This window comes from Heptranchias perlo, chromosome 22 (genome assembly GCF_035084215.1).
Source record: "Heptranchias perlo isolate sHepPer1 chromosome 22, sHepPer1.hap1, whole genome shotgun sequence".
Lineage (NCBI taxonomy): Eukaryota > Metazoa > Chordata > Chondrichthyes > Hexanchiformes > Hexanchidae > Heptranchias > Heptranchias perlo.
Genome location: NC_090346.1, coordinates 48106409 through 48133389, shown reverse-complemented (window position 1 = coordinate 48133389; position 26981 = coordinate 48106409). Strand labels below are relative to the sequence as shown.

General features: G+C 47.4%; 1 protein-coding gene across 1 annotated transcript in view; it reads left to right on the top strand.

Annotated features, from left to right (window-relative positions):
* Positions 1-26981, top strand: part of LOC137340770 (otoancorin-like) — a 41291-nt gene that overhangs the window by 352 nt on the left and 13958 nt on the right. The window contains exons 2-24 of the mRNA XM_068003519.1: positions 1090-1118; positions 1214-1244; positions 1348-1375; positions 2512-2590; positions 3765-3893; positions 4687-4919; positions 6410-6516; positions 6618-6724; positions 7154-7293; positions 7504-7627; positions 8562-8777; positions 10074-10241; positions 11327-11467; positions 12637-12692; positions 14747-14864; positions 16365-16438; positions 16542-16677; positions 17533-17723; positions 18402-18495; positions 20757-20886; positions 22616-22803; positions 23558-23713; positions 26775-26917. Coding sequence (XP_067859620.1) covers positions 1090-1118; positions 1214-1244; positions 1348-1375; positions 2512-2590; positions 3765-3893; positions 4687-4919; positions 6410-6516; positions 6618-6724; positions 7154-7293; positions 7504-7627; positions 8562-8777; positions 10074-10241; positions 11327-11467; positions 12637-12692; positions 14747-14864; positions 16365-16438; positions 16542-16677; positions 17533-17723; positions 18402-18495; positions 20757-20886; positions 22616-22803; positions 23558-23713; positions 26775-26917 — 2818 coding nt within the window. The remainder of the gene's footprint in view (positions 1-1089; positions 1119-1213; positions 1245-1347; positions 1376-2511; positions 2591-3764; positions 3894-4686; positions 4920-6409; positions 6517-6617; positions 6725-7153; positions 7294-7503; positions 7628-8561; positions 8778-10073; positions 10242-11326; positions 11468-12636; positions 12693-14746; positions 14865-16364; positions 16439-16541; positions 16678-17532; positions 17724-18401; positions 18496-20756; positions 20887-22615; positions 22804-23557; positions 23714-26774; positions 26918-26981) is intronic.

Here is a 26981-nt window from a genome sequence, read left to right as displayed (position 1 = left end):
TGGGGAATCCCCTGAGGAGGAGCTTGTTAACTGGAAATACTCCTTCGTTCTTTATGTTCTCTTCCCCCCATCCCCCCCCCCCAGTGAAGGCACTGACTTGTGTTGGGGTACAGTGTCATTGGGCAATGAAGACCCTTTGAACTTTACCCTAATGTCTGTTCTTTGTGTGAGCCTGGATGGCAAGTGTTAACAGGCTGTCTGACCACCCGGGCACTTATCCAATGAGCTGTCAGGATCAAGAGGAAGTTCTTCTTCAAAATTACATCACCACATGTGAGGAGAAAGGTGCCATCAAAGGGTCAAAATTATTGCCTGATTCCATCCCAATAAAGTATCTCTCCAGCTTTGCTGTATTGAATCACACGGAGCAGCATGATTACATTTTTGATCTTTGGACTCTCCTGAGTTAGCTGAACTCGGGTGGGGTAATGGTGGAGCTCTTACAATCGGCCTTAGCGTCCCTAGGGTAGACCGAGGAAAAATCAGACAGAGTTTCCACTCCCGGTAACTATCCAGCAACTCCTCCTGGAGTGTGAGTGTGTATGTGTGAGTGAGAGCGCGAGTGTGAGTGGGCGAGCGTGATTGGCTGGATTGCTCATGCATAGAGCCGGCACGGACTCGATGGGCCGAATGGCCTCCTTCTGTGCTGTAACCTGTCTATGATTCTATGATGTGCGAGTGTGTGTGTGTGTGCTCACGAGGGTGTGTGCGCACGAGTGTGAGTGTGTGTCCGAATTTATATTGGGTGAGGGCAGTCTCAGTCTCAGGCTCAGCTGTGACATCCTCTCCCAATCCAGGACCCTACGTCAACCCACGATCCTTCCTCCAAAAAGAAGAATAGCCCCTTGGGTGAGCTGGTGAAGGAATGGTGGCAGCTGTGAGACCAGCATGAGCAGTTCCTGAGAGAGAGAGAGAGAGAGAGAGAGAGAGGAGGGGACTGTTATTTAATACAAAATTGACAGAAAATTCATCTTTTGTTTTGTTAAAGAGAACTTGCTCTTTCACAGTTCATCTGGAGGATTATTAAGAAAATGTGGAATTATTTGTTCTCTGCCGTGTATCTGTTTTAACTCATTGTTCCTCTTACAGATTTACCTGCTCTGTTGAGAGAAATACTGGTTAGTGACAGGATTTTGTTTAAATTCCATTTTCTTCCACTTCCTGTTGCTGGTTTTGATGGGTTCAGCAGTTTAAACTTGTCTTTTACTTTTAGGATAAGTTGTTGGATGGGAAATACATCGAAGGTGAGATTCTCCCATTTTTATTGGAATCAAACTACTTGAAACTTACTTTGCCAGAAGTGTTGGTACTTTTTATATTTTAAAAACCTTCCCCTTCATTTTTCAGGAACTGTCGATGCAATTGAATACCTCAGGTACAATCTTTTGTTTCACCTAACGCCAACTAAAAGAAAGAACTTGCATTTATATAGCGCCTTTCACGACCTTAAAACTCCCAATGCGCTTTACAACTAATGAAGTGCTTTTTGAAATGTAGTCACTGTTGTAAAGTAGGAAACGTGGCAGCCAATTTGCGCACAGCAAGATCCCATAATCTATTTTTTGATGATGTTGGTTGAGGGATAAATATTGGCCAGGACACCGGGGAGAACTCCCCTGCTCTTCTTTGCCATAGTGGCCGTGGGATCTTTTACGTCCATCTGAGAGGGGCAGACGGGGCCTCGGTTTAACGTCTCATCCGAAAGTCAGTACCTCCGACAGTGCAGCACTCCCTCAGTACTGGCACTGGGAGTGTCGGCCTAGATTCTGTGCTCTAGTCTCTGGAATGGGACTTGAACCCACAACCTTCTGACTCAGAGGTGAGACTGTAGAGCTGCCCTTTTCTGACAATCCCTCTTGTATGGAGTGAAACCTCTGAAATTCAGGTACAAGTACAGGGGAGTTCTCCCCGGTGTCCTGGCCAATGTTTATCCCTCAACCAACATCACTAAAAAAACGATTATTTGGTCATTATAACATTGCTGTCCCACAATGATCAGATAATCATATAGTATTGCACTGGGAATGTCGGCCTGGATTATCTGCTGCAAGTCTAGATGGCGCTTGAATCTTCTGTCGTTAGAGGCAAGAATACTACCCACAGAGCCATGGCTAGAAGCCACAAGAATGTCTGGTATGGGAGATGGGTTAATGTGATACTGGTGCAGTGGTGGATGGGTTCCCGAGGTTGGGTTAAAGTTCACTTTTGGGGCAGAGCAGAGAGAGCTTTACTCTGCACCCAGCTGTGGTATAATTGACCAGAGGACTGATACTGGAGTGGGGGAATTGGCCTCTTCCCTAGAACTGACGGCCCTGCACTGTAATGGGGACAATAATTTTACCACTCGCAATAAAAACCTGGCAGATTGGGATCTCTCCCTGTAAAAGGTTTCACCCCCTTCAGACAGGAGGGAAATATCCCCACAACTCCACTCGAGAGAAGAAATACATGAAAGATTTCTTTCAAATAATCCACAGCAGTGAGCTTAATGATGTCTTTTCTGGGTTCTAGGGATCACTCCATCACTGAACACTACACAGACATAATACGTTATCTCCATTCAAAGGACTCTAGTTTGCATAACCTTCAGGTTTGATCAATACTCATATTATATGATTACGCTTCATAATCACAGAATGATAGAATGTTACAGCACAGAAAGAGACTATTCGGCCCATCGTGCCTGTGCAGGTTCTCTGAAAGAACTATCCAATCAGTCCCAATCCCCCTGCTCTTCCTTCATTGGCCTGCAAATTTTTCCCCTCAAGTATTTATCCAATTCCCTTTGAAAGTTATTATTGAATCTTCCACCACCCTTTCAGGGTGTGTGTGGGTGCGTGATGCGTGGGGGCGTGCGTGTGCGTGTGCGTGGGGGGGTGTGTGTGCGTGTGCATGTGCGTGGGGGTGTGTGTGTGCGTGTGCATGTGCGTGGGTGTGTGTGGGTGTGTGATGTGTCCCCATGTGGTTGGTTTGAGATTTTTTTTTCAACTTCCCCCCCCCCCCCACCACTCCCAAACGTTCTCCGCTCCAGTTCTGAAGCTGTTGGGGTCACAATTCAGCAGACAACGGAAGCCATTGCTGAGGTGCCCACTCCTCGACCGTGGGAGAACTCGCAACAACGTCTCATGCAGACTTTCCGGTGGAGAAGCAGGAGCGTTGACTTCCTCCCCCCCCCCACCTTTCCTGAGCCCTGTAGAATTGCCCCCACCTCAATATTTGGTGGTGTCCCAGGTTTGATCATTGGGCTAGGCTGAGTTGGCTGATCTCAACTGGGCTGGCAATAATTGGGGGGAGGGGATGGGGGTGATTACTGCAATTGACTTCAGTGTTCCAAGGCTAGCGATTGGAGGGGGGGGGGGGGTGGAAATCAGCTGGGAATTCCCTTTCCTGGTGGCTATCCCATGGGCCTCGCGCCCAAATGTGCATGTGTGGGCGGGGCCTGGACTGGGCTCTGGTGGGCGGGGCCTGTGTGGTGTGGGCGGGGCCTGGACTGGGCTCTGGTGGGCGGGGCCTGGGCAGTGTGGGCGGGGCCTGGACTGGGCTCTGGTGGGCGGGGCCTGGGCAGTGTGGGCGGGGCCTTGCAGTGTGGGCGGGGCCTGGGCAGTGGGGACTATCGGAACACGGGTAAGAGGGACTGTAGATCGGACTCCAGTGATTTCGAAATGATGCAGGTGCAGTTTGTTAAAGGCAGCGCTGAGATCCTTGGGAATATTTTTACTTTTTCGCAGATGGTTCTTTCTGACTCCTTTCTTTCCCTCTTGCAGACTTCATTTTCCAACTATTTCACAGAAATCATACTTCAGCCGAGACGACTGGCATCTGACCTTCGCCAGATGGAGATCTCAAAATTCTTACTCAGCACAAAATACCTCTGTAGTGGCAAGAGCATAGAGGTTCGTTCAGCGTGTTTGTGTTATCGGTGTGAGGTTATCCCGGTGTTTAAATCCCTCCATGGCCTCGCCCCTCCCTATCTCTAAACTCCTCCAGCCCAACAACCCTCCGAGATCTCTGCATTCCTTCAACTCATTTAACAAACAGCCAGTGGTCAACATGTGGTTAAAAGAGTTAAATTATGAGGACAAGTTGCATAAACTAGCCTGGTCTTCCCTTGAATTTAGACGAGTGAGGGGTGATCTGATCGAGGTGTTTAAAATGATTCAAGGGATTCGATCGGGTAGATGGGGAGATACTATTTCCTCTGGTGGGGAATCCAAAATAAGAGGAGGGTGTTATCTTAAAATTAGAGCTCGGCCGTTCAGGAGTGAAATCAGGAAGCACTTTTTCACACAAAGGGGAGTGGAAATCTGGAACTCTCTCCCCCAAAAGGCTGTGGATGCTGGGAGTCAGTTGGAGCTTTCAAGGTTGAGATCGATAGATTTTTGTTGGGTGAGGGTATCGAGGGATATAGAGCAAAGACGGGTAAATGGAATTGAGGCACTGATCAGCCATGATCTAATTGAAGGGCGGAACAAGCTCGAGGGGCTGAACGGCCTCCTCCTGTTCCTATTGGGGGGAGTAGGGGGTTGATCTTCTCGAAGGACAAGGTCAAATGGGCTCAAGGGCCACCCATTTTGAGACATGTGATCTTGTGCTAATTCTATAAGGTCCCTCCACTGTAGTTTGCTGTGTATATTAAGAACGCTCTCTATCCTCTCTCTATCCTCTCTCTCCATTTCGTTTGCCCAGTTTGTGTTCACCACGATCGACTTTGAGTATTTGAAAAACCAGATCATGCAGACGCCCGGAGGGAGTCGCTCCCTGTTCGTGACCAGCTGGGAGAAGTGTTCGCCGTTGCTCAGCTCCTCTCAGTGTTTGGAGCTGCTGATCGAGGCACTGAGACTGTCTTCAGCCATCTACCTCCAACCAGAGATGGTTGTGAACATGCCCAAAGATCTTCAAGAAGAGACTTTTAAAAATATGTAAGAGATAACTTATCCCTTTTGCTGCACTCTCGAACCTGTTTGTATTTGTATCTTCCTTACGATGTGGTGTGATCTGTGGTTTCTCTCTCGTTGCCTCGTGCTGATGTTGTGGTGACTCATCCGCGTGGCCGCTAGTTACGTGTGAGCCTGGACAGTGAGCACTGCTATTCAACCATGGAGGGGGCGCCTCAACTCCCCTGACATCCCCACACCCGTCTTTTCCAGCAGGGGTCACTGGACAGGTTGATGATGTTTGGGAACCCTGGCTAATGTTTCTCTCCCAGGCCCAAGCACACCGAGACCGCTGGTTGAACCCCTATTATCGCAGTCGGCACTCAATGCAGACCAAAACATTGGACCCGGGCCCTTCTGGGGCTTTATGGGTCAGCTAGGGGTTGCCAACTCTGGTTGGACATGTTCCAGGAGGTGTCATCACATGACCTACTGCCCCACCCCCACACTCCCGCCATTGGTCGCCTAACACGTCCATTCTCGCGGTGCCGCGCCTTCCCACGGCCAATTGGAAAGCGAACAGACTCCTCATCACCCAATTGGATGATACTTTTTCTCATGACCGATATTTTTACTAATAAACAAAAGTGTTCAAAAAATATTCTTCTGAAAACTACATTTTCTTAACGCCCTGTGATTTTCTTCCCCCGGTTTTTTGCTCTCAGCGTTGTCCTGGAGATTAGTCTATAATTCTTGGAGACTCCAGGCTAGTCCTGGAGGGTTGGCAACACTAGGGTCAGCCGCAAAGTGCATTTACCCATTGAGCCATCAGAGCTGTGCATTAGTCTTCCTACACCTTCCTCACACCCGTGTCTTCACTTGTTTGAGAGTTGGTGAAACTACCCATTCAGGACACTGAATCCAAGTCTCTAGTATACAACAGACTGAGCAACTTACTAGACTATTGTAGACTGAACTGTGACCAGTTCCCATTGACACCTTTCCAGACCAAGGATAATACGGTTAGAAAATACATTCATAGCTTAAACAGAATAGACCGCCGAATAAAAATATTTCACACATACTGACCACGGGCTGATTCGGTTGGTTGTGACTCAGTGGGTAGCATTCTTGCCTCTGGAGTCAGAAGACTGTGGGTTCAGAGTCAACGAGACGAGAGAGCACAAAATCTCGGCAGACACTCCCAGTGCAGTACTGAGGGAGGACATCTCTCTGTTTGTTTGCTGCTGCTGTCCCAGGTCACGAACCAGCGAGAGTCACGTCTGAATGTGGAAATCTTAATGGGCCGTCAGCAAGACCTCAACTGACCAATCAAAACTCAACCCAAGCAGTCGGTGTTGCTGTGAATGATGCCCCACACGGGTCGGAGGAGTTACTGAGCGGCAGTGAAACTGCACCAGAGCCGTGTCCACAAACCCCCATTGTTAACCTCCAATTTGACCGAGCAATAAATCTTGGCCCCCATGGTATAATTTGTATCACTTTCTTAAAAAAATTACTTTGTTTTTTTTCAGAACAACTGTGTTTAAGGAACTCTACGACAAAATGGCAGCTCGTACCCAAAGGGCAATATACGAATGGATCAGGCAGATCCTGCAGAGATCCTACAAACCCCCGCCTGGTAAGTTGGCCTGAACTAGATGGGGCCGGGCCTCTGGTTCCTTTCTCAGAGGAAGGGGGTATTGCGACCTTTAACATTTGTTCGTTTTCACCAAAAATCAGGGGCGAGTGGAGCAGAATCGTGGATCACTGCGGAGAACCTGTGGTTTCTGGGGAGATACATTGTTCACCTCTCTCCGGAGGAGATCCAGAAGATCAGTCTCAATGAGGTGAGCAAAGGTAGAGCTGCGAGACCTGACTCTCTCCCAGTCAGTCAGGGGAGCAGGCATGAGGGGCTGAAAGGCCTTTTCTTGTTCCTTGTTTCCTTAAATTGATCTACAGAGATGGGAGCCGGAGCCTCGGGGTTGCCGACCCTTCAGGATTGCCCGGGAGTCTCCAGGAGTTAAAGACGCACCTGGGAGCAAGCCCGGGAGAAAAATCATAGGGGCATTAAAAAAAGTTGCGTTTTAAAATGCCCAGAGGCCAGAATTGGAGGAGTGCAGAGATCTCGGAGGGTTGTAGGACTGGAGGAGGTTACAGGGATAGGGAGGGGGCGAGGCCATTGGTAGACCCCTTTAAGGGCAGGCTGGATAACTGTAAAATGTCCATTTTAATTTAATACACGTCAGTGCCTTTGTGTGTGTGTTTTTTTACACCAGATTCGACTGTTCATTAATTACGACAATGCGACAAAGCAGCTGGATTCCGTGTATGATATCACACCAGCTACCGCCAAAGCTTTCCAGGAAAGAATCAATGCCTCCGGGTTTGATATGGCCAACACCTCGACCGTGTACAGGTAAAGAGCAGCTCCTCCCCATCGCCACTGCATCACCCTCACACCAGCCCCTCTGCACTGATGCACTGAGTTATTCCCCAGTTACACGCACGTCATTGAGACCCCACTCTATCTCCCCCCGACCTTTTTTTTTATATTAAAGCAGTTCTCAGCGATCGTGAAACTGGCTCAGTATCGTTCTCACAATCTCACCCGTTTTTACTTTTCCAGACTGGGTCTTCTGGTCTGTTTCTTCGACAACGTGCAGGAGCTGGACGCTGGCGAAGCTCGAAGTGTACTCCACCAGATGATTAAGTGCAACCGTCTCAGGGGGTTCCAAGCCGACGTGAAGAAGGTACAGCATCTCTCAGCAAGGCATGTTTCCTCCTCGATGTAGAGAAGATGCTGAGACGTAGAGAAAATGTTTGTTTCCACTTGTGGGGGGAGTCCAAATCTATGGGTCATAAATATAAGATAGTCACTAATAAATCTAATAAGGAATTCAGGAGAAACATCTTTACCCAGAGAGTGGTTAGGATGTGGAACTTGCTACCACAAGGAGTAATTGAGGTGAATAACATCGCTGCATTTAAGAGGAAGCTAGATAAGTAGAAAGAAATAGAAGGATATGTTGATAGGGTGAGATGAAGAGGGGAGTGTGGAGTATAAACACCGGCATAGACCAGTTGGGCCGAATGGCCTGTTTCTGTGCACATCTGGTGAAGATATGATTGAGCTGTGACGCACGCCTTGGTCAAATAGCCCGCTGAAACTCACTGTCCTGGTTCACACCTTGAGAGTGGGTTACTGGGTGAGGTACTGGAGCCTTGCCTGTGCCCCTAAAGCAGGATGCCATCAAGAGTTGGCACCGACAGAGAACAAGGGGGTAAAATTGTCCTGCGCACATCCATGGTTTAAACCAAAAACATCTGCTCACTATGTGAAGCTGTGAGCCGTCCCAGTGACGTCTGGTACTTTTGTGCTGCCTCTAATGCGGACAGATTCGTTGTTAGGATCTGGAATGCACTGCCTGAAAGGGCGGTGGAAGCAGATTCAATAGTAACTTTCAAAAGGGAATTGGATAAATATTTAAAGGAAAAATTTGAAGGGCTACGGAGAAAGAGCAGGGAAGTGGGACTAATTGGGTAGCTCTTTCAAAGAGCCGGCACAGACAAGATGGGCCTAATGGCCTCCTTCTGTGCTGTATGATGCGATGATTGATTGATTCACTGTTACCTACTTGAGTGTTCAGCGGAAGTTTCATGCTATGTTTCTGTTCTCTTTTCTAGTTGAAGTCCCAGCTCCTTGGGTTAGTCCTGAAAAATCAGACCCTGAATGAAACGCTGGACTCGATCTCCGATGCTATTGCCGGGCTGTCCTTCACACAGCTCGAGTCACTGTCCCCACAGGCAGTGCGGAATGCTGTCTCCGTCCTAAGGACAGTGACCGGGTGGACCACAAGTCAGATGATCGTTCTAGCCGACAAATTTGTTGGGGACAGTAAGGTGAAGTGAAGCCTGATCTCGTACAAACACGGACTGTATTTTAGCGCGAATGAGTAAACTCTTGTGTTTAGAGTTTGAGAAATTACTGAGAGTCTGTTATTGAACTGGCGGGAGAGTTGGTCATCAGAGGACACAGATTTAAGGTAATTGGCAAAAGAACCAGAGGGGGAGATGAGGATGAGAATGCCTACGTAGTGCCCCTTTAATGAAAATGCCTATATAGTCAGTTTTCAGTAGATAGTAAAATGCCTAAGTGGCAAAGTAGAAGACGTAGTAAGGTGATTAAGCAAGGGTTAATTAGAAGCCTGCCTGCTAAGGGTTGGAACAATGGGCCCCTTCAAGGCTAATAGTGGTGTGAGTAGCTTGTCAGATGCAGAGGTCTGCTTATGCTCATCGGTTAGGGAGTCTGGTGTGGGGGGTCTCTGTACAGCTGGTTGATCAATAGAAATAATGAGCTGAGCAAAGCCGTAAACATCCCAAGTTAGTAGATAAGGATGTGGGATGAACAGGGGAAACATTCCAAGCTGGGAGATGAGGAGACATCCATCTATGTCTGTCACTGCGGCGTGATCAGCCAAGTTTAATATCTGTGATTGGTCTGCAATCAGGTAACCCCTCATGGTCAACCTATGCCCGGCTTATGATTGGTGTTGACCCTCGTGTTAACAATGTTCCAACCCCTATTGATCTGTATAAACGTGTGAATTTCTGTATGTGTCTTTGTTCTTACTCTGTCAGAATCGACAAGATTCCATCGGGAGTCAGAATCGAAGCTGCAGACTAAGTCCTGCTAATAAAGTTGTATTGAACTTTAAAAGTGTATTCGACTCAGTGTTTGCTGAACCAGACTGAGGGTAAAAGAATCCAGCTCATCAAGGAGAAATGTTTTTTAGGCAGTGAGTCGTTATGATCTGGAATGCGCTGCCTGAAAAGGCAGTGGAAGCAGATTCAATAGCAACTTTCAAAAGGAAAATTAGGAACATAAGAACAGGAGGAGGCCATTCAGCCCCTTGAGCCTGTTCCGTCATTCAACTCGATCATGGCTGATCTGAATTGGATAAATACTTGAAAAGGAAAAATTTGCAGGGCTATGGGGAAAGAGCAGGGGGGAGTGGGATTAATTGGATAGCTCTGTCAGAGAGCCAGCACAGGCATGATGGGCTGAATGGCCTCTTTCTGTGCTGTATGATTCTATGACTACAAGTAATTGTGTCAAATTGGACTTGAGGGCCAAGGCCTGTTTTTAATGGGGTTCCACTTTACACTTTCTTGGTTTTGTTCCCTTCTACTTTGCAGAACTTGTCGCTTTTTAATATCAGCCAGTTGGGGGGTTTGGTGTTGGGAGTCGGTGCAGATACGTTCTACAGCACTCACCCCGATGACCTGGTCCAAGCTGTGAAAGGCACCCTGTCTGATTACGCACCAGAACTTACAGCAGCCCAGCGACTTGCTGTGGTCACCAAGGTAACGTGTACTCTTTATTTGCCTCTTAAGATCTCCTGTTTTGCAGCCCAAAGAGCTTTTATTTTTGCTGTAATTCTTTTGGGGGAGGATGGGTACGATTAAGCCCAGTGCCTCTTTGCCTCAGGACCTTGGCCCCCCCCCCCCCAGTCAATGGAAAGGAAAGTCGAGCGGGGAGTATAGCGGACAGCCCATCCAATATCGTCTGTTTTACATCCCCCACAGGGGTCGCCAACCCCCCAGGATTGTCCTGGAGTCTCTAGGAATTGAAGATTCATCTCCAGGACACTGCTGCGAGCAAAATCCCCAGAGAAAAATCATAGGGGTGTCAAAAAATTGGGTATTTTATCTTCTATTTATTGGTTCTAAAAATATTGGAGACAGGGAAAAATGGCTGTTTAACTGATGGTCAAGAATCATCCAATTAGGTGACAGAGGACAGAGTCTGTTCACTTTCCAATGAGCCGTAAGGATGGACATGTCAGACGACCAATGGTGGGAGTGTGTGGGGGCTCCCCGAGGATGGACATGTCAGGCGACCAATGGTGGGAGTGTGTGGGGCTCCCCGAGGATGGACATGTCAGGCGACCAATGGTGGGAGTGTGTGGGGCTCCCCGAGGATGGACATGTCAGGCGACCAATGGTGGGAGTGTGTGGGGCTCCCCGAGGATGGACATGTCAGGCGACCAATGGTGGGAGTGTGTGGGGGCTCCCCGAGGATGGACATGTCAGGCGACCAATGGTGGGAGTGTGTGGGGCTCCCCGAGGATGGACATGTCAGGCGACCAATGGTGGGAGTGTGGGGGCGGGACTTCCCAATGATTGACATGTTGGGCGAACAATGGCGGGAGCCTGGGGGCAGGGTGAGGAGGGAGGTCATGTGATGAAATCTCCAGGAATACGTCCAACCAGAGTTGGCAACCATAACGCCCTGGTGAAATTAAAGGTTCTGGGGACTATGTTTTATAACTGGCTGTAAAATGTTCTTTCCGTCGTAGTTTGCTGAATTACCCAGCTCGATTCGCCCTTTTTATCTTTTTTTCTCCCCCTTTTCGATCCTGATCATTTTATTCTGTTCTTATTTTCAGATTGTTGAAATCAGGGATGTGTCCTCTGTATTAGACCTGTTGAATGGGTCCTTCTTAAAAGAGCTGCCTCTCTCCAGCCTGCTTGAAATGAAGAACTACAACATTACCCACCTTGACCACAAGGAGTTGAGGAGAAGTCAGGTTCGTTCGATATCCTAATCTGCGGGTTAAACATCCTCTTTGTATCTTCCAGCACCTGTAAATTTTATAATCAGGCCGAGGCAGAACGCCCTCTCATCGATTCCCCTCGGCATTCACTGCTGTGTATGGTACACATCCCCCTCAGGTGGAGTGGCCTGTGATAACCCACGGCTCCTGACACCACTGAATCTGCTTTGATGTGCGGCCTTGATTCCTCAGCCCTGTTGGTAATGAACAATTGCGCCCGTGGGTGATTGCCCCACCGCGGTTGTCTGAGAGTCACGTTTTGTAACCTTGATTCTGCCCTGCCAGACAGGGATGCCAACCCTCCAGGATTGGCCTGGAGTCTCCCAGAATTAATCTCCCAGGACACTGCCGCGAGCAAAAACCCCAGGAGAAAATGCGCAGGGGCATTAAAAATGTTTTTTTTCACTTTCTTTGAACATTTTCGTTTATTGGTCATAAAAATATTGGAGATTGCGGGTGGGGGAAGGCTATTCGACTGATGGTCAAGAATCATCCAATTGGGTAACGAAGAGTCTGTTCGCTTTCAATTGGAAGGTGGGGCATGTCTGGCGACCAATGGCGGGAGTGTGGTGGCGGGGGCATTGCAAGGATGGACGTGTCGGGTGACCAATGGCAGGAGTGGGGGAGCCCCCTGAGGATGGACATGTCGGGTGACCAATGGTGGGAGTGTGGGGCGGGGCAGTTGGAGGCAGGAGGTCATGTGATGAAATCTCCAGGAATACGTCCAATCAGAGTTGGCGACCCGACTGATAGACGGGAGGGTTTGTGCAGCCCAGTGATTTGGGAACTTCTTCTATTGAGGTCGGGCAGAGACAGTTGACCACACAACTTGCTAAAAGCCCCCTTGGGAGCAGCAAGAGTTGGTTTCTACAGCGAGGCACTTGAGCCTCTCGTGCAGTAGGGGGCGCTCTTCTGCTTTTGGGGCCGAGTTAAAGGGGCCTCACCCGCAGCGACCCACCTGGGCCACGAGGGGACTGCAGTGGGAACGTTTCTCCACATCTCGACCGGCATAAAGTTCACCCAAAAAATTAAGAAGAAAAAGAAAGCTTTGACTTTTGATTTACTGGCTTGTGTTACTCCTGTGTTTTGTCACTGAAATGGCGGCAGTTTATTCACTGAATGACCCTCCTTATCATCTGCAGGCCTTGTTCCTTTATGATGTGGTGTCTGACAGGAAGCCAATACATGAAATAATCAGGTAATGAAATCCGGCCACTTTATAGAATCATAGAATGATTACACAGCACAGAAGGAGGCCATTCAGCCCGTCGAGCCCATGCTGGCTCTCTGCAAGAGCAATCCAGTTAGTCCCACTTCCCCACACTTTGCCCGTGCCCTGCAGATTTTTTTCCTTCGAGTACTTATCCACTTCCCTTTTGAAAACCACAATTGAATCTGCCTGCCGCACTCTCCCTGGCAGCGCATTCCAGATCATAACCTCGCTGAGTAAAAAAGGTTTTCCTCATGTCGCTTTTGGTTCTTTTGCCAATCATCTTAAATCTGTGTCCTCTGGTTCTCGACCCATCTACTCTGTCTAGCCCCGTCATGATTTTGAACACCTCTATCAAATTTCCTCTCAACCTTCTCTGCTCCAAGGAGAACAATCCCAGCTTCTCCAGTCTATCCACATAACTGAAGTCGCTCATCCCTGGAACCATTCTAGTAAATCTTTTCTGTATCCTCTCTAAGGCCTTCACATCCTTCCTCAAGTGTGATGCCCAGAACTGGACACAATACTCCAGTTGTGGTCGAAACAGTGTTTTATAAAAGTTCAACATAACCTCCTTGCTTTTGTACTCTATGCCTCTATTTATAAATGAAGTGGAGATGCCGGTGATGGACTGGGGTTGTACAAATGTAAGGAATCTTACAACACCAGGTTATAGTCCAACAGTTTTATTTGAAAATCACAAGCTTTCGGAGAAAGCCTCCGAAAGCTTGTGATTTTCAAATAAAACTGTTGGACTATAACCTGGTGTTGTAAGATTCCTTCTATTTATAAAGCTCAGGATCCCGAATGCTTTTTTAACCACTTTCTCAACCTGCCTTGCCACCTTCAACGACCTGTGAACATATACCCCCAGATCTCTCTGTTCCGGTACCCACTTTAGAATTGTACCCTTTTGTTTATATTGCCTCTCCTCGTTCTTCCAAAATGCATCACTTCGCACTTCTCTGCATTAAATTTCATCTGCCACGTGTCCGCCCATTCCACCAGCCTGTCTATGTCCCCTTGAAGTCTATTACTATCCTCCTCACTGTTCACTACCCTTCCAAGTTTTGTGTCATCTGCAAATTTTGAAATTGTGCCCTGTACACCCAAGTCCAAGTCATTAATATATATCAAGAAAAGCAGTGGTCCCAGTACCGACCCCTGGGGAACACCACTGTACACCTTCCTCCAGTCCGAAAAACAACCGTTCACCACTACTCTCTGTTTCCTGTTACTCAGCCAATTTCGTATCCATGCTGCCACTGCCCCCTTTTATTCCGTGGGCTTCAATTTTATTGTCAAGCCTATTATGTGGCACTTTATCAAACAGCTTTTGGAAGTCCATATACACAACATCAACTGCATTTTCCTCATCGACCCTCTCTGTTACCTCATCAAAAAAGAAAGGAATGATTTCCAATTTTCTCTGCTCCTGAAGGCTCATGGGACCAGGAGCACTGAGGTCAGTTAGAGCTCTCCTAATGTCACATTGGCTGAGATAGGGAACTTTGCCCAGACTAGGGACCAAAATTGGTTCCGCCTGGATTTGTATGGGTCAATATTGCATTCTATCTGTCTCTGACTCTCTCTCTGTCTCTCTTTGTTTCTCTGTCTGTGCGTCTCGCTCTCTCCCTCTCTCTCTCTCCATGTATTAAAGTCTGAGAAAACAAAAAGTCAGTTCTTTCCCACTGGGGAAGGTAAGAATATTGACCAGGACACCAGGGAGAACTCCCCCGCTCTTCTTGGAAATAGTGTCATGGGATCTTTCACGTCCATCTGAAAAACTGAGGCCCCGTCTGTCTTAACGTCTCCTGCGAAAGACGGCACCTCCGACAGTGCAGCGCTCCCTCAGTACTGCACTCACTGGTCACTCGTTTCATTTGCTGTTTGCGGGGAACCTTGCTGTGCACAAAATGGCTTCCTTGTTTGCCTACATAACGATGGTAACTACACTTCATTTGGCTGTGACGTGCTGAGGATGTGATGTAAGTCCGAGTTCCTTCTATTTTACCTGTTTCTGCTGTTTCCTGTTTTCTCAGTTTCGGGGAGTTGGTGAAAGGACTGACTTGTGAACGTATCCAATCCTTGGACAACACGACGTTCCCCCAAGTCACCGCACTCTTACAAAGGAACCTGCACCTGCTGTCACCCCATCAGGTAACCAGAGCAATACACCTGAAAGAAAGAACTTGTATTTATACAGCACCTTTCACAACCTCAGGATGTCCCAAAGCGCATTACAGCCAATTATGTACTTTTTAAGTGTAGTCACTGTTGTAATGTAGGAAACACGGCAGCCAATTTACACACAGCAAGATTCCACAAAGAGCAATGAGGTAAGTGACCAGATCATCTGTTTTAGTGATGTTGGTTGAGAATAAATATTGGCCATGACACCAGGATGAACTCCCCTGCTCTTCTTCCAATAGTGCCGTGGGATCTTTTACATCCACCTGAGAGGACGGACAGGACCTCAATTTAATGTCTCACCCGAAAGTCGGCACTTCCGGCAGTGCAGCCCTCCCTCAGTACTGCGCTGAAAGTGCCGGTCTGGATTATGTGCTCAAGTCTCTGGAGCGGGACTTGAACCCATGACCTCTGACTCTGAGGTGAGAGCGATACCCCCTGCACCACTATATTCGGAGGGGCTTCTCTTGGGCCTTCAGTCTTTCCCTTGGGAAATATTCCCAGTGCCTCTGATTTTAACTAAGATTGTAATTGCTCATCAAGCTAACTCCATTATCCCGTGTTCGGGCCAATATTCATCCCTCAACCAACACCACCAAAAGCAGATTATCTCATTACGTACCTCATTTGCTTTGGTGGGATCTTGCTGTGCGATAGTTGGATGCTGCATTTGCCTGCAGAACAGGATCTGCAATTCAAAAGTAATCCACTGGTTGTAAAGCGCATTGGGGGGGTTCCTAGGGACATGAAAGGTGCTATTAACTGATGGGGGATTGAACTGGGGACTGACCTGACCTGATCTGTATTGTTTAGTACCAGGCCAGTGCATTTACTTTGCCATTGGGTGAAATTAAAGGGCTCCATTAAAGACACAATCATACATTCCATAGAATGTACAGCACAGAAACAGGCCATTCGGCCCAACTGATCCATGCTGGTGTTTATGCTCCAAACGAGCCTCCTCCCACCCCTCTTCATCTCACCCTATCAGCATATCCTTGTTCTCCTTTCTCCCTCATATGTTTATCCAGCTACAGCACAGAAGGAGGCCATTCGGCCCATCGTGCCTGTGCCGGGTCTTTTGAAAGAGCTATCCAATCAGTCCCATCTCCCCCGCCCCCCCCCCCCCCACCGACCCGTTCTTTCCCCATAGCCCTGCAAATATTTCCTTTTCAAGTCTATATCCAATTCCCTTTTGAAAGTTACGATTGTATTTAAGATCCACTGTATATAAGAAGGATCATTACAGCAACCTTTACAGTGAGGCTGAAATGCATGGGGTACAGTAGTAAATGAACCGTGTACTTGTGTAAAGTTGTGTTGTGTTTGGAGATCTGTGTGTCGTTCTTGTCACAGTGATGTCGCACACACACTGCATCTTCACCGCGATTTATATCACTGCCTCGCACGCTTGCCGAACACGGTTTCGCAGGGATGCTGCCCCTTTAAATGTTCTTGCTGCCGTTTCAGTTGAATTGCCTGGCGTGGAAGTACCAAAAAGACGCGCCCGAGTCGATGCCCCCTCTTCTTCTCGCAACCCTTCCGTGAGTACCCACTCGGGCGCCTTGACCTAAACAGTTGGCATTAGTCGTGTGAAAACGTTGGAGGATTAAGCCGTGAGATTTCTTTCCTTGTCGTTCTGTCTAGTGCTACTGTCCTGGAGAACGCTGCCCAATCCGTTTGCAGACCGTTATTAGTCAGCCTGGGGAGGGCCGAGCTACATTTAATAATCCCCGACTCGGCAAAAAGGATCAAGGTCATCGGAAGGGCGTTGCAGTGCCTGGTAAGGGAGATTGGGTTAATAATATGATCAGACCAACACTGCATGTGTAGGTACGGCTACAAGACCCTGAACCCATACTGGGCGTGTGATCCATTGAAAAGCAGTTACTAGAGTTCCTGATTCAGGATAATCTGCTTAAATCAAAGGTCACCAGTTTAACTACCCCAGTAATCTATATACACCCTGATTCGGTAATCCCTACTGTGTCTGTATTGTTCAAATTTTAATAAATTCACCTGTAACAAACATTCTGCTTCAGAAATATTAACCACAACAGAGGGTTTGGAGTAAGAATGTTATTCTATGTGGAGCCCCTCTTTTCCCTCCCTGACGATGGTTTATTTGGTAATGGTACTACCCTGTGTTGATACGTTGAATCAAACCGGACCAGAAGGGTCGGCTTTGATCTCTGCTCAAAATGATCTCGGCCAAAGCTGTGGAAGGGCTGTTAAGGTTGACCGCAGAGCCCCTGGTTTGGGGAGGGGAAGGTTGGTGGGGATTCCTGGTCTTGATGGCCCATTCTGGAAGGTGGGTGTTGAGTGAAGACCCCTGGATAATGCAGTCCCACTGTCTAGGCTCACGTATGAAGACTGGGAACGTGGCAGAGGGACCAGAAGTTGGCCGGTGCCTGTGGAACTGTACCCAAGGATGGGTCAGGGCCTTTAGGGGAAAGGAGGGAATCTTGCCCTTGGAGGGGGAGCTGGGGAATTGAACACACAGCTACTCAAAGCAACAGAAGGACTATGGTTTCATAGATTCATATTCAGATAATATTAAGAAATGACCAAGCTGATTCCTGTATTGATTTGAGGAATTATGTTAATTTTTAATTGCAGATAATATTTGCATTTTTAGAATTACACGGTACAGGACGGGTATGATGTGGATGTCCTGGGCAGAATAATCTGCAATCTGTCGCCACAGATTATAAGGACGAATATATCCCTCAAAGCACTGAATGAAGCGCTCATCCAGTTCAGGTCCTGCAGGAGCCTCGGCGATGACCAGAAAAGAGAACTTAGAGATAAAATTAGAGAACATTACGGGTAAGGCAATGAGTGTTTTAAATATTAGAGACTTCTCAATGGTTCAGGGCATGAATGTCCCTCATGGTGTAGGGTTTGTATCTCAATGGTTCGAGAGTGAATGGATGTACCAACGATGCAAGCCAAGCTTGCCTCAATGCTCCCAGGTTTGTCCCCTGCTCTGTGCTGAGTCAGTTGAGCTCAGGGCGGAGGGCGGGCAGTAAGGGGGGCGCTACAATTAGCCCCGGTACCTCCAGTCCAAGGAATAGAAACATTAGCCAGGATTCCCATCCTTGCCCGCTATCTATTGCCTTCCCTCCCTCCCTCCCCCCTGCCCCCCCACCCATGTGGTATGGAGATCTGGTGAGAGCAGTATTAGATTTGGCGATGTTGCCCGCTCATGGTGGAATCACCTGCCAACGCTGGGTATCTGGGCTCGTACATGTGCAGAATGACGGCATGGGCAAGATACCAGAGCGCTGATGGCATCAGTGGCGTGTTACTCCTGCACGAGTCAGCACTCTGAGGAGACCCCTTTTGGGGGGAGGTGGGGGGGAGAAGCTCAGTGAGTTTCACCTGTAGGAACACCAAATTGATCAGTTTACAAGAGAAGGCCCCGTGGGTGCAGAATCGAGTGAATTCCCATTTTTCCTGTGATTCTAATGGCCAATTTTCTAATGATCCGTGTTTACATTCCAGGAATCCCACTGCATGGCAGCCTGAATTGATCCAGGATCTGGGACCTTTACTTACACTCTTGTCAAAGGAGGACCTGACCATCGTTGCACAGAAGGTAACTGATGCCGCGCCCCTTCGTTTTGTTCTGTTGACCATGTGCCATGTCTTGGCGTGGCTATCCAATAATCCTTGCCCATGTCCACCAGGGTTGCCACCTCTCCAAAAATGGATTTTCAGAATCTCAACTGCATCTTTTAAGAGAAAAGTTAATAACTATTTTGGTAGCAGAGGGAGATACAAGGCTGTGCGGAGCAAGTGGGCTGTGGGGTTAGTTTTAGATTGCTCTAGCAAAGAGCCAGCACGGGCACAGAGGGCTGAATGGCCTCCTTTCATGCTGTAAACTTCTACAGTTCTTTGATGAGTGCAACATAGGAACATAGGAACAGGAGTAGGCCATTCAGCCCATCGAGCCTGCTCTGCCATTTGATAAGATCATGGCTGATCTGTGATCTAACTCCATATACCTGCCTTTGGCCCATATCCCTTAATACCTTTGGTTGACAAAAAGCTATATCTCAGATTTAAATTTAGCAATTGAGCTAGTATCAATTGCCGTTTGCGGAAGAGAGTTCCAAACTTCTACCAACCTTTGTGTGTGTGTGTAGAAATGTTTTCTAATCTCACTCCTGAAAGGTCTGGCTCTAATTTTTAGACTGTGCTCCCTACTCCTAGAATCCCCAACCAGCGGAAATAGTTTCTCTCTATCCACCCTATCCGTTCCCCTTAATATCTTATAAACTTCGATCAAATCACCCCTTAACCTTTGAAACTCCAGAGAATACAACACCAGAGTTTAGAAGGTTAAACACAGTTATATAAGGTATTGGTGAGACCGCACCTGGAATACTGCATACAGTTTTGGTCTCCATACTTAAGAAAAGACATACTTGCTCTCGAGGCAGTACAAAGAAGGTTCACTCGGTTAACCCCGGGGATGAGGGGGTGGACATATGAGGAGAGGTTGAGTAGATTGGGATTCTACTCATTGGAGTTCAGAAGAATGAGAGGCGATCTTATTGAAACATTTAAGATTGTGAAGGGGCTTGATCGGGTGGATGTGGTAAGGATGTTCCCAAGGATGGGTGAAACTAGAACTAGGGGGCATAATCTTAGAATAAGGGGCTGCTCTTTCAAAACTGAGATGAGGAGAAACTTCTTCACTCAGAGGGTAGTAGGTCTGTGGAATTTGCTGCCCCAGGAAGCTGTGGAAGCTACATCATTAATAGAATCATAGAATCATAGAAGTTTACAACATGGAAACAGGCCCTTCGGCCCAACATGTCCATGTCGCCCAGTTTATACCACTAAGCTAGTCCCAATTGCCTGCACTTGGCCCATATCCCTCTATACCCATCTTACCCATGTAACTGTCCAAATGCTTTTTAAAAGACAAAATTGTACCCGCCTCTACTACTGCCTCTGGCAGCTCGTTCCAGACACTCACCACCCTTTGAGTGAAAAAATTGCCCCTCTGGACCCTTTTGTATCTCTCCCCTCTCACCTTAAATCTATGTCCCCTCGTTATAGACTCCCCTACCTTTGGGAAAAGATTTTGACTATCTACCTTATCTATGCGCCTCATTATTTTATAGACTTCTATAAGATCACCCCTAAACCTCCTACTCTCCAGGGAAAAAAGTCTCAGTCTATCCAACCTCTCCCTATAAGTCAAACCATCAAGTCCCGGTAGCATCCTAGTAAATCTTTTCTGCACTCTTTCTAGTTTAATAATATCCTTTCTATAATAGGGTGACCAGAACTGTACACAGTATTCCAAGTGTGGCCTTACTAATGTCTTGTACAACTTCAACAAGACATCCCAACTCCTGTATTCAATGTTCTGACCAATGAAACCAAGCATGCTGAATGCCTTCTTCACCACCCTATCCACCTGTGACTCCACTTTCAAGGAGCTATGAACCTGTACTCCTAAATAAATTTAAAACAGAAATAGACAGTTTCCTAGAAGTAAAGGGAATTAGGGGTTACGGGGACCGGGCAGGAAATTGGACATGAATTTAAATTTGAGGTTAGGATCAGATCAGCCATGATCTTATTGAATGGCGGAGCAGGCTCGAGGGGCCGATTGGCCTACTCCTGCTCCTATTTCTTATGTTCTTATGTTCTTATGTAAAACAGATCATATTTGACAGAGTCGCATAGCCCAAAATATCGTGAATATTTATTTGACAAATGTGGATGTAAAAAAACTTTCTACAGAAAACATGTTTGTTTCTTGAAATGCATTTCTTTTAATGAGTTTAACCGTTTTCATTAAATGATATTTTTCCTTTCTTCCCCCCTCCTTCTCCTTAGTTTCCGGACATACTGCTGCAGTTGGGGTTGGAGGTGCAGGGGATGGTCGTGCCTCAGGATTTCCTGTCTGTGGTGTTCAGTGTCCTCGAGAGAACAAGCGGGAATGGTAAACCCTCCAGTCCAGCTCCAGGTGAATCTCCTTTCCTTTACAGAGCTGAGTGCTCCTTGGAAAGTGGCCCAACTCCCGGTGTCCACCTTTAACAAAATTCTCTCCTTCTGAAAGAGCGCTCTGTTTGGATTTGGTTGATTAAATCTCTTTTTTTTTTCCCCAACCAATGTTAAATTTATTCCAGTCTGGCGGTGTCTGTCTTGAAAATGAGAGTCACTTATATCTCGAGCTAGTTAATTGTTTTTCATGCCTGTTTACTGCTCAACAGCATGATATCATGATCGTGGAATCATAGAATCATACAGCACAGAAGGAGGCCATTCGACCCATCGTGCCTGTGCCAGCTCTTTGAAAGAGCTATCCAATTAGTCCCACTCCCTCTGCTCTTTCCCCACAGCCCTGCAAATTTTTCCTTTTCAAGTATTTATCCAATTCCCTTTTGAAAGTTATTATTGAATCTGCTTCCACCGCCCTTAGTGCATTCCAGATCATCAGAACTTGCTGCGTAAAAAAAAAACACATTTCCCCTCATCTCCCCTCTGGATTTTTTGCCAATGACCTTAAATCTGTGTCCTCTGGTTACCGACCATCCTGCCAATGGGAACAGTTTCTCCTTATTTACTCTATTTTAGAAATTGGGGCAGATCCTGAATCAAGAACAAAATGGCTTAAGGGGGATATTGCCCTCACTGAAAGGTGTTCAATGAACCTTCCTTTTGTGTTTTAGAAGGGTTGAAAAATATAATTGTGCCACTTGCAACATTTACACTAATCTCCAACAAGTGCCAACGATGATGACGTTTCAGGTCGAAGACCTTTCGTCAGAAGTCCTGTTGCTGATGTCAGTTGCAGCGATTGGTGGGAGGTGTAATTAGGCTGCAGAGAGACTTTACAACCCACACACCTGAATCCTGGCAGAGCTCAGAAAACATTTACATATAAATCGCTGACCTTTGAAACAAAGACGCCTGTGTGTAGGTCCCTGGCCCTGGGGGAGGTGCTCTATGTCTGTCCCATTCACCAGCCACGGAGCTGGAAGTTTGGGATGTTTTGTTTCCCATTTCTTTTGAACTAATGTTCAATTATCAGTTCTTTTAAAAAACACGGAATTTGCAAGATGAAAAGAGGCCGTTCGGCCCATCCAGTCCCTGTTGGTGTCTGTCCTCCACACGAACAGTAATCCTAATCCCGTATTCCTGCCCTGTTCCCAAAACCCTTTAATCCCCTTCCCCTATCGAACATATTCTTGAATATTGACCCAGTCTCTGCTTCAATCACTAAATGAATTCACAGCCTCACAACCCTCTGTGTAAAAAAAAACTTTCTCCTGCTCTCTGTCCTGACTCTCGTACATTTAATCTTGTATCTATGGGGTAGATTGTGACCTTGTTCAGTGGTGTGAGTCGGCCGCCTGTTTTACATCTCCCCATATTTTTATTTCTATTGACTACAATCTTCCTTTCTGAAATCCGTTTTGGCAGCTTCCAATTATTTTCTCTTCATCCAGATATTTAGTACTTTTATCTTTAAAGACGCACGGTGAATTTAAGTGAGGAGCATTTAATATTTTCTGAAGCATGATCAGTGATTCCCTCACGTTCCCCTCCTCCTCCGTGCCGTGTCTCAGTCTGTGCTAATGTAGGTTACAGTTTTTCTATATTGTATTGTTTTAAATCCAGATCGGCTGGGAGATCTGAAGTGGAGTGCGTGCCCTTTGATGAAATCTCGCCCCCTTTCTGTCTCCCTGCAGACTGCAGTGATGTGAGAATGCCTTCCTTTGATCACATACTCAAACTGGCAGATGCTAACTCCTACTGGTCAGCTCGGGAGCTACGCTGCATGTCCGCGGAGACTTTTATAACAAGTGTGGAGCTCCTCGGTGCCCTGAAGAGTTTCGACGTAGTTCGGCTCACAGCTCTAAAGGACAAAGCGAAGGCGGTACGTTAGCACAGAACCTCGACTCACTGTATACAACAACAACAACGTGCATTTATATAGCGCCTTTAATGTAGTAAAACGTCCCAAGGTGCTTCACAGGATCAATCATCAAACAAAATTTGACACCGAGCCACATAAGAAAATATTAGGACAGGTGACCAAAAGCTTGGGCAAAGAGGTAGAGTCTTAAGGAGAGTCTTAAAGGAGGTGAGAGGGAATTCCAGAGCTTAGGGCCCAGGCAGCTGAAGGCACGGCCGCCAATGGTGGAGCGACAAAAATTGGGGGATGCACAAGAGGCCGGAATTGGAGGAGCGCAGAGATCTCGGAGGGTTGTAGGGCTGGAGGAGGTTACAGAGAGAGGGAGGGGGCGAGGCCATGGAGGGATTTGAAAACAAGGATGAGAATTTTAAATTTGAGGCGTTGCCGGACTGGGAGCCAAAGTAGGTCAGCGAGCGCAGGGGGCGATGGGTGAATGGGACTTGGTGCGAGTTTTGGATGAGCTCTTGTTTACGGAGGGCGGCCAGCTGTAAGAGGATTGGAATAGTCAAGTCTGGAGGTAGGTCTGGATCCGCACGGTTGGCGTTGGGGCTGAGGGTTTGTCCCCTGCAAGTTCCACCAGACCAGGAGCAGCTCCTGTAACGTGAATGTGGCGTTACTTTCTAATGGGGATGCGCTGTTTGCTGCTCCTGCAGGCAGTGTTTGGCGAGATGCAAAGCAGCTTCACATGCACTAACATCAATTGTCCTTTCACAAGGTTTGGGGCCCGATTCGGGCCTGGAAGAACTACCAGGTGGTGGCACTTGGACGGATTGCCTTGTCTTTAAGTGAGAGCGAAATCAAAGAGCTGGACCTTGGCTCCATCGATACCATCGCTGCACTGAGCCGACAGACTGATTGGACTCCGACACAGGTAGGGACAGGCCTCAGCCACACAGGAGTCAGCCGAGAAACTTAGGGACCATCCATAAATACTCTTTTTAACAAAAAATAGTTGTTTCACTCTCCCTGGTACACTCTCCTCGGGTGCACCATGGTACACCTCCAGTATCTCTCCCCGAGTGCCAATTCTTCATGTAGAAACCGAGACTGGCAATTCGACCAGGGAACGGGCAATAGAGCCAAGCCCCATCCTGTCCTCACCTCCTGCCGGCACGACTCCCTGGCTAGTGACCCGGAGTGGGAACCGTGTCCGATTTCTGGCCCAGTGGGGCTGGGATCAGCTAACTCCGAGCACAGACTGGCAGTCGAATCCGAGACCTGCCGGGGCTGGTGGACTACAGCAGGCAGTGCAGTTACCAAATGAGCCATTGGGGGTTGAGGGGAGCGGGGGGGCTTTGCCACATAGAGTCATAGAGTCATAGAGTTATACAGCACGGATAGAGGCCCTTTGGCCCATCGTGTCCGCGCCGGCCATCAAGGCCTGTCTACTCTAATCCCATATTCCAGCATTTGGTCCGTAGCCTTGTATGCTATGGCATTTCAAGTGCTCATCCAAATGCTTCTTGAATGTTGTGAGGGTTCCTGCCTCCACAACCCTTCCAGGCAGTGAGTTCCAGACTCCAACCACCCTCTGGGTGAAAAAGTTCTTTCTCAAATCCCCTTGACCTTGAATCTATGTCCCCTTGTTATAGAACCCTCAACGAAGGGAAAAAGCTCCTTAGTATCCATCCTATCTGTGCCCCTCATAATTTTGTACACATGTTATACAACCGTACCCATAACACACTCTACAGATCAACTATTCCCTCCAAAAGCACATTGTAAAATATAAAGAAAGTGGATCATTTCTGTATAAATGTTAAAAATAAAAAGCATCTTTCAATCCTTCCCAAACACTTTTTACGTTTATAAAATTTATGGACGGTCCTTTACTGGTCCCTTGTTAAGTTTCTGATTGGCAGGCTGCCCCACGCATTGCGGATCAGATTGGGTCACAGTCGTTGTCACTGTGACTCACCACAGCGTCCCTGAGCTGCTGTCGTCCTCACTTGACGGTGGAGTAGTTCCAGGAAGAGCAGGATGCAAATGACACGTTTGAATTACCTCACGCCCACATAGATTGGGATTCAAGCTTCTTTAAATTATTGTTTTAGCATAAACTCTGTGGGGAAGAGGGGTGGTGGGAGGTAGCAACAGCTCCAGCACTGAGTCAAACATCCACTGAGAACCCAGAATGACTTTCCTTTTAGCCTGTGAGCGAAATTTTGCTTCCCCCCTTTCCTGAGGGTGCTGGGGGTTTGTGCTGGCGCTGGCTATCGTTTGGTGCCCCGGAACCCCTAGTGGCCAAACCTGGGCAGTGGTGGGTGCCTGCAGGCCATTCAACCACAGGAGGATCGCAGCCGGGCATCTCGGTGGCCCTTGTCCACCCTGCTTACTGCGCACTTTCCAGCTGGGGTAAAAACAAGCAGTTACACTGATGTGGGATGTGGGCGTCGCTGGCGAGGCCGGCATTTATTGCCCATCCCTAACTGCCCTTGAGAAGGTGGTGGTGAGCCGCCTTCTTGAACCGCTGCAGTCCGTGTGGTGAAGGTTCTCCCACAGTGCTGTTAGGAAGGGAGTTCCAGGATTTTGACCCAGCGACGATGAAGGAACGGCGATATATTTCCAAGTCGGGATGGTGTGTGACTTGGAGGGGAACGTGCAGGTGGTGTTGTTCCCATGTGCCTGCTGCTCTTGTCCTTCTAGGTGGTAGAGGTCGTGGGTTTGGAAGGTGCTGTCGAAGAAGCCTTGGCGAGTTGCTGCAGTGCATCCTGTGGATGGTACACACTGCAGCCTAAAGAGGGACATGAGTGTTGAAGACAAGACTTATTTTCTAAGGGGTCTGTGGCGTGCCCCTACCCCAGAAAATTGACTTTTTTTAAGGACCCTTTTTTAATGTTTGGTGCATTTTTCTTTAGTATTTTGGAATCTACAATTAACAGGAACATTGTAAATATTTCATCTAAAAGGGAGGAGACATTTGTTTAATGTTTTTGAAAACTACTCTCCTGTTACAATCTGGGGACAGGAGCAGCAGAAAATCTAGAGAGAAAAAAATAATTTAGAAAAAAACAAAAATGCTTCATAGCAAACGGGGGATTCAAACCCTGTCTTATTGACCATTGGATCACCCCAGTGAGGCTGTTTGAAGCAGACATACGGACAGTGCCCCAATACACTGATCGCAGGTGTTGGAAGCAGCTGCCACTAGGAGCTGAATTGAGACTGCTCCAGAGACAGCTGGGAGGGACGAATGGTTTCTGATCCATCCAGGGACCGATCCAAACCTGGGTCTCTGAAGGGGAAGGGCAGTGTGGTGACTTGTTGCACTGTCCAGCCCCCTAACCTTCACTGAATGTATAAACGTAATGGGGTTTGTGAAGTTAGTGATATTGAATGAAATTTGAGACAAGCCTATCTTGAAATATTTACATAGCAGCCTAATCCCCAGTAGGAATATTTTATCATAGTATAGTACAGCACAGAAGGAGGCCATTTGACCCATCGTGCCTGTGCCGGCTCTTTGAAAGAGATATCCAATTAGTCCCATTCCCCTGCTCTTTCCCCGTAGCCCCTGTAAATTTTTCCTTTTCAAGTATTTATCCAATTCCTTTTTGAAAGTTATTATTCAATCTGTTTCCACCGCCCTGTCAGGCAGGACATTCCAGGTCATAATAACTCGCTGGGTAAATAAAAAATAAATGTCTCCTCATGTCGTCTCTGGTTTCTTTTGCCGATCACCTTAAATGTGTCCTCTGGTTACCGACCGTTCTGCCACTGGAAACAGAGTAAATAAGGAAAAACTATCAAACTGTTCATGACTCTATCAAATCTCCTCTCAACCTTCTCTGCTCTGAGGAGAACAACCCCAGCTTCTCCAGTCTCTCCGTATAATTGAAGCCCCTCATCCCTGGAACCATTCTGGTAAATCTCTTTTCAGTCAGTTTATTTACAAATGAATGTATAAAGAAATGTTCTTTCTTTCTCGACAGGCTAGGTCTATATTGGAAGGCTTTCTCCAAGATTCTGGTCTGACCGTTGGTGCTATGAAGGGATCGGACCTGGCTGGATTGGGGAGCTTGCTGTGTGCAATGAATGGCAGCCAGCTCAGCTCCTTGAGTGTTGCCACCTACAGGTAGAGACCATTTTACATCAAGCTTCAGCCCTCTTTACTGTAGTGAGACGGATGGTCTGTTGAG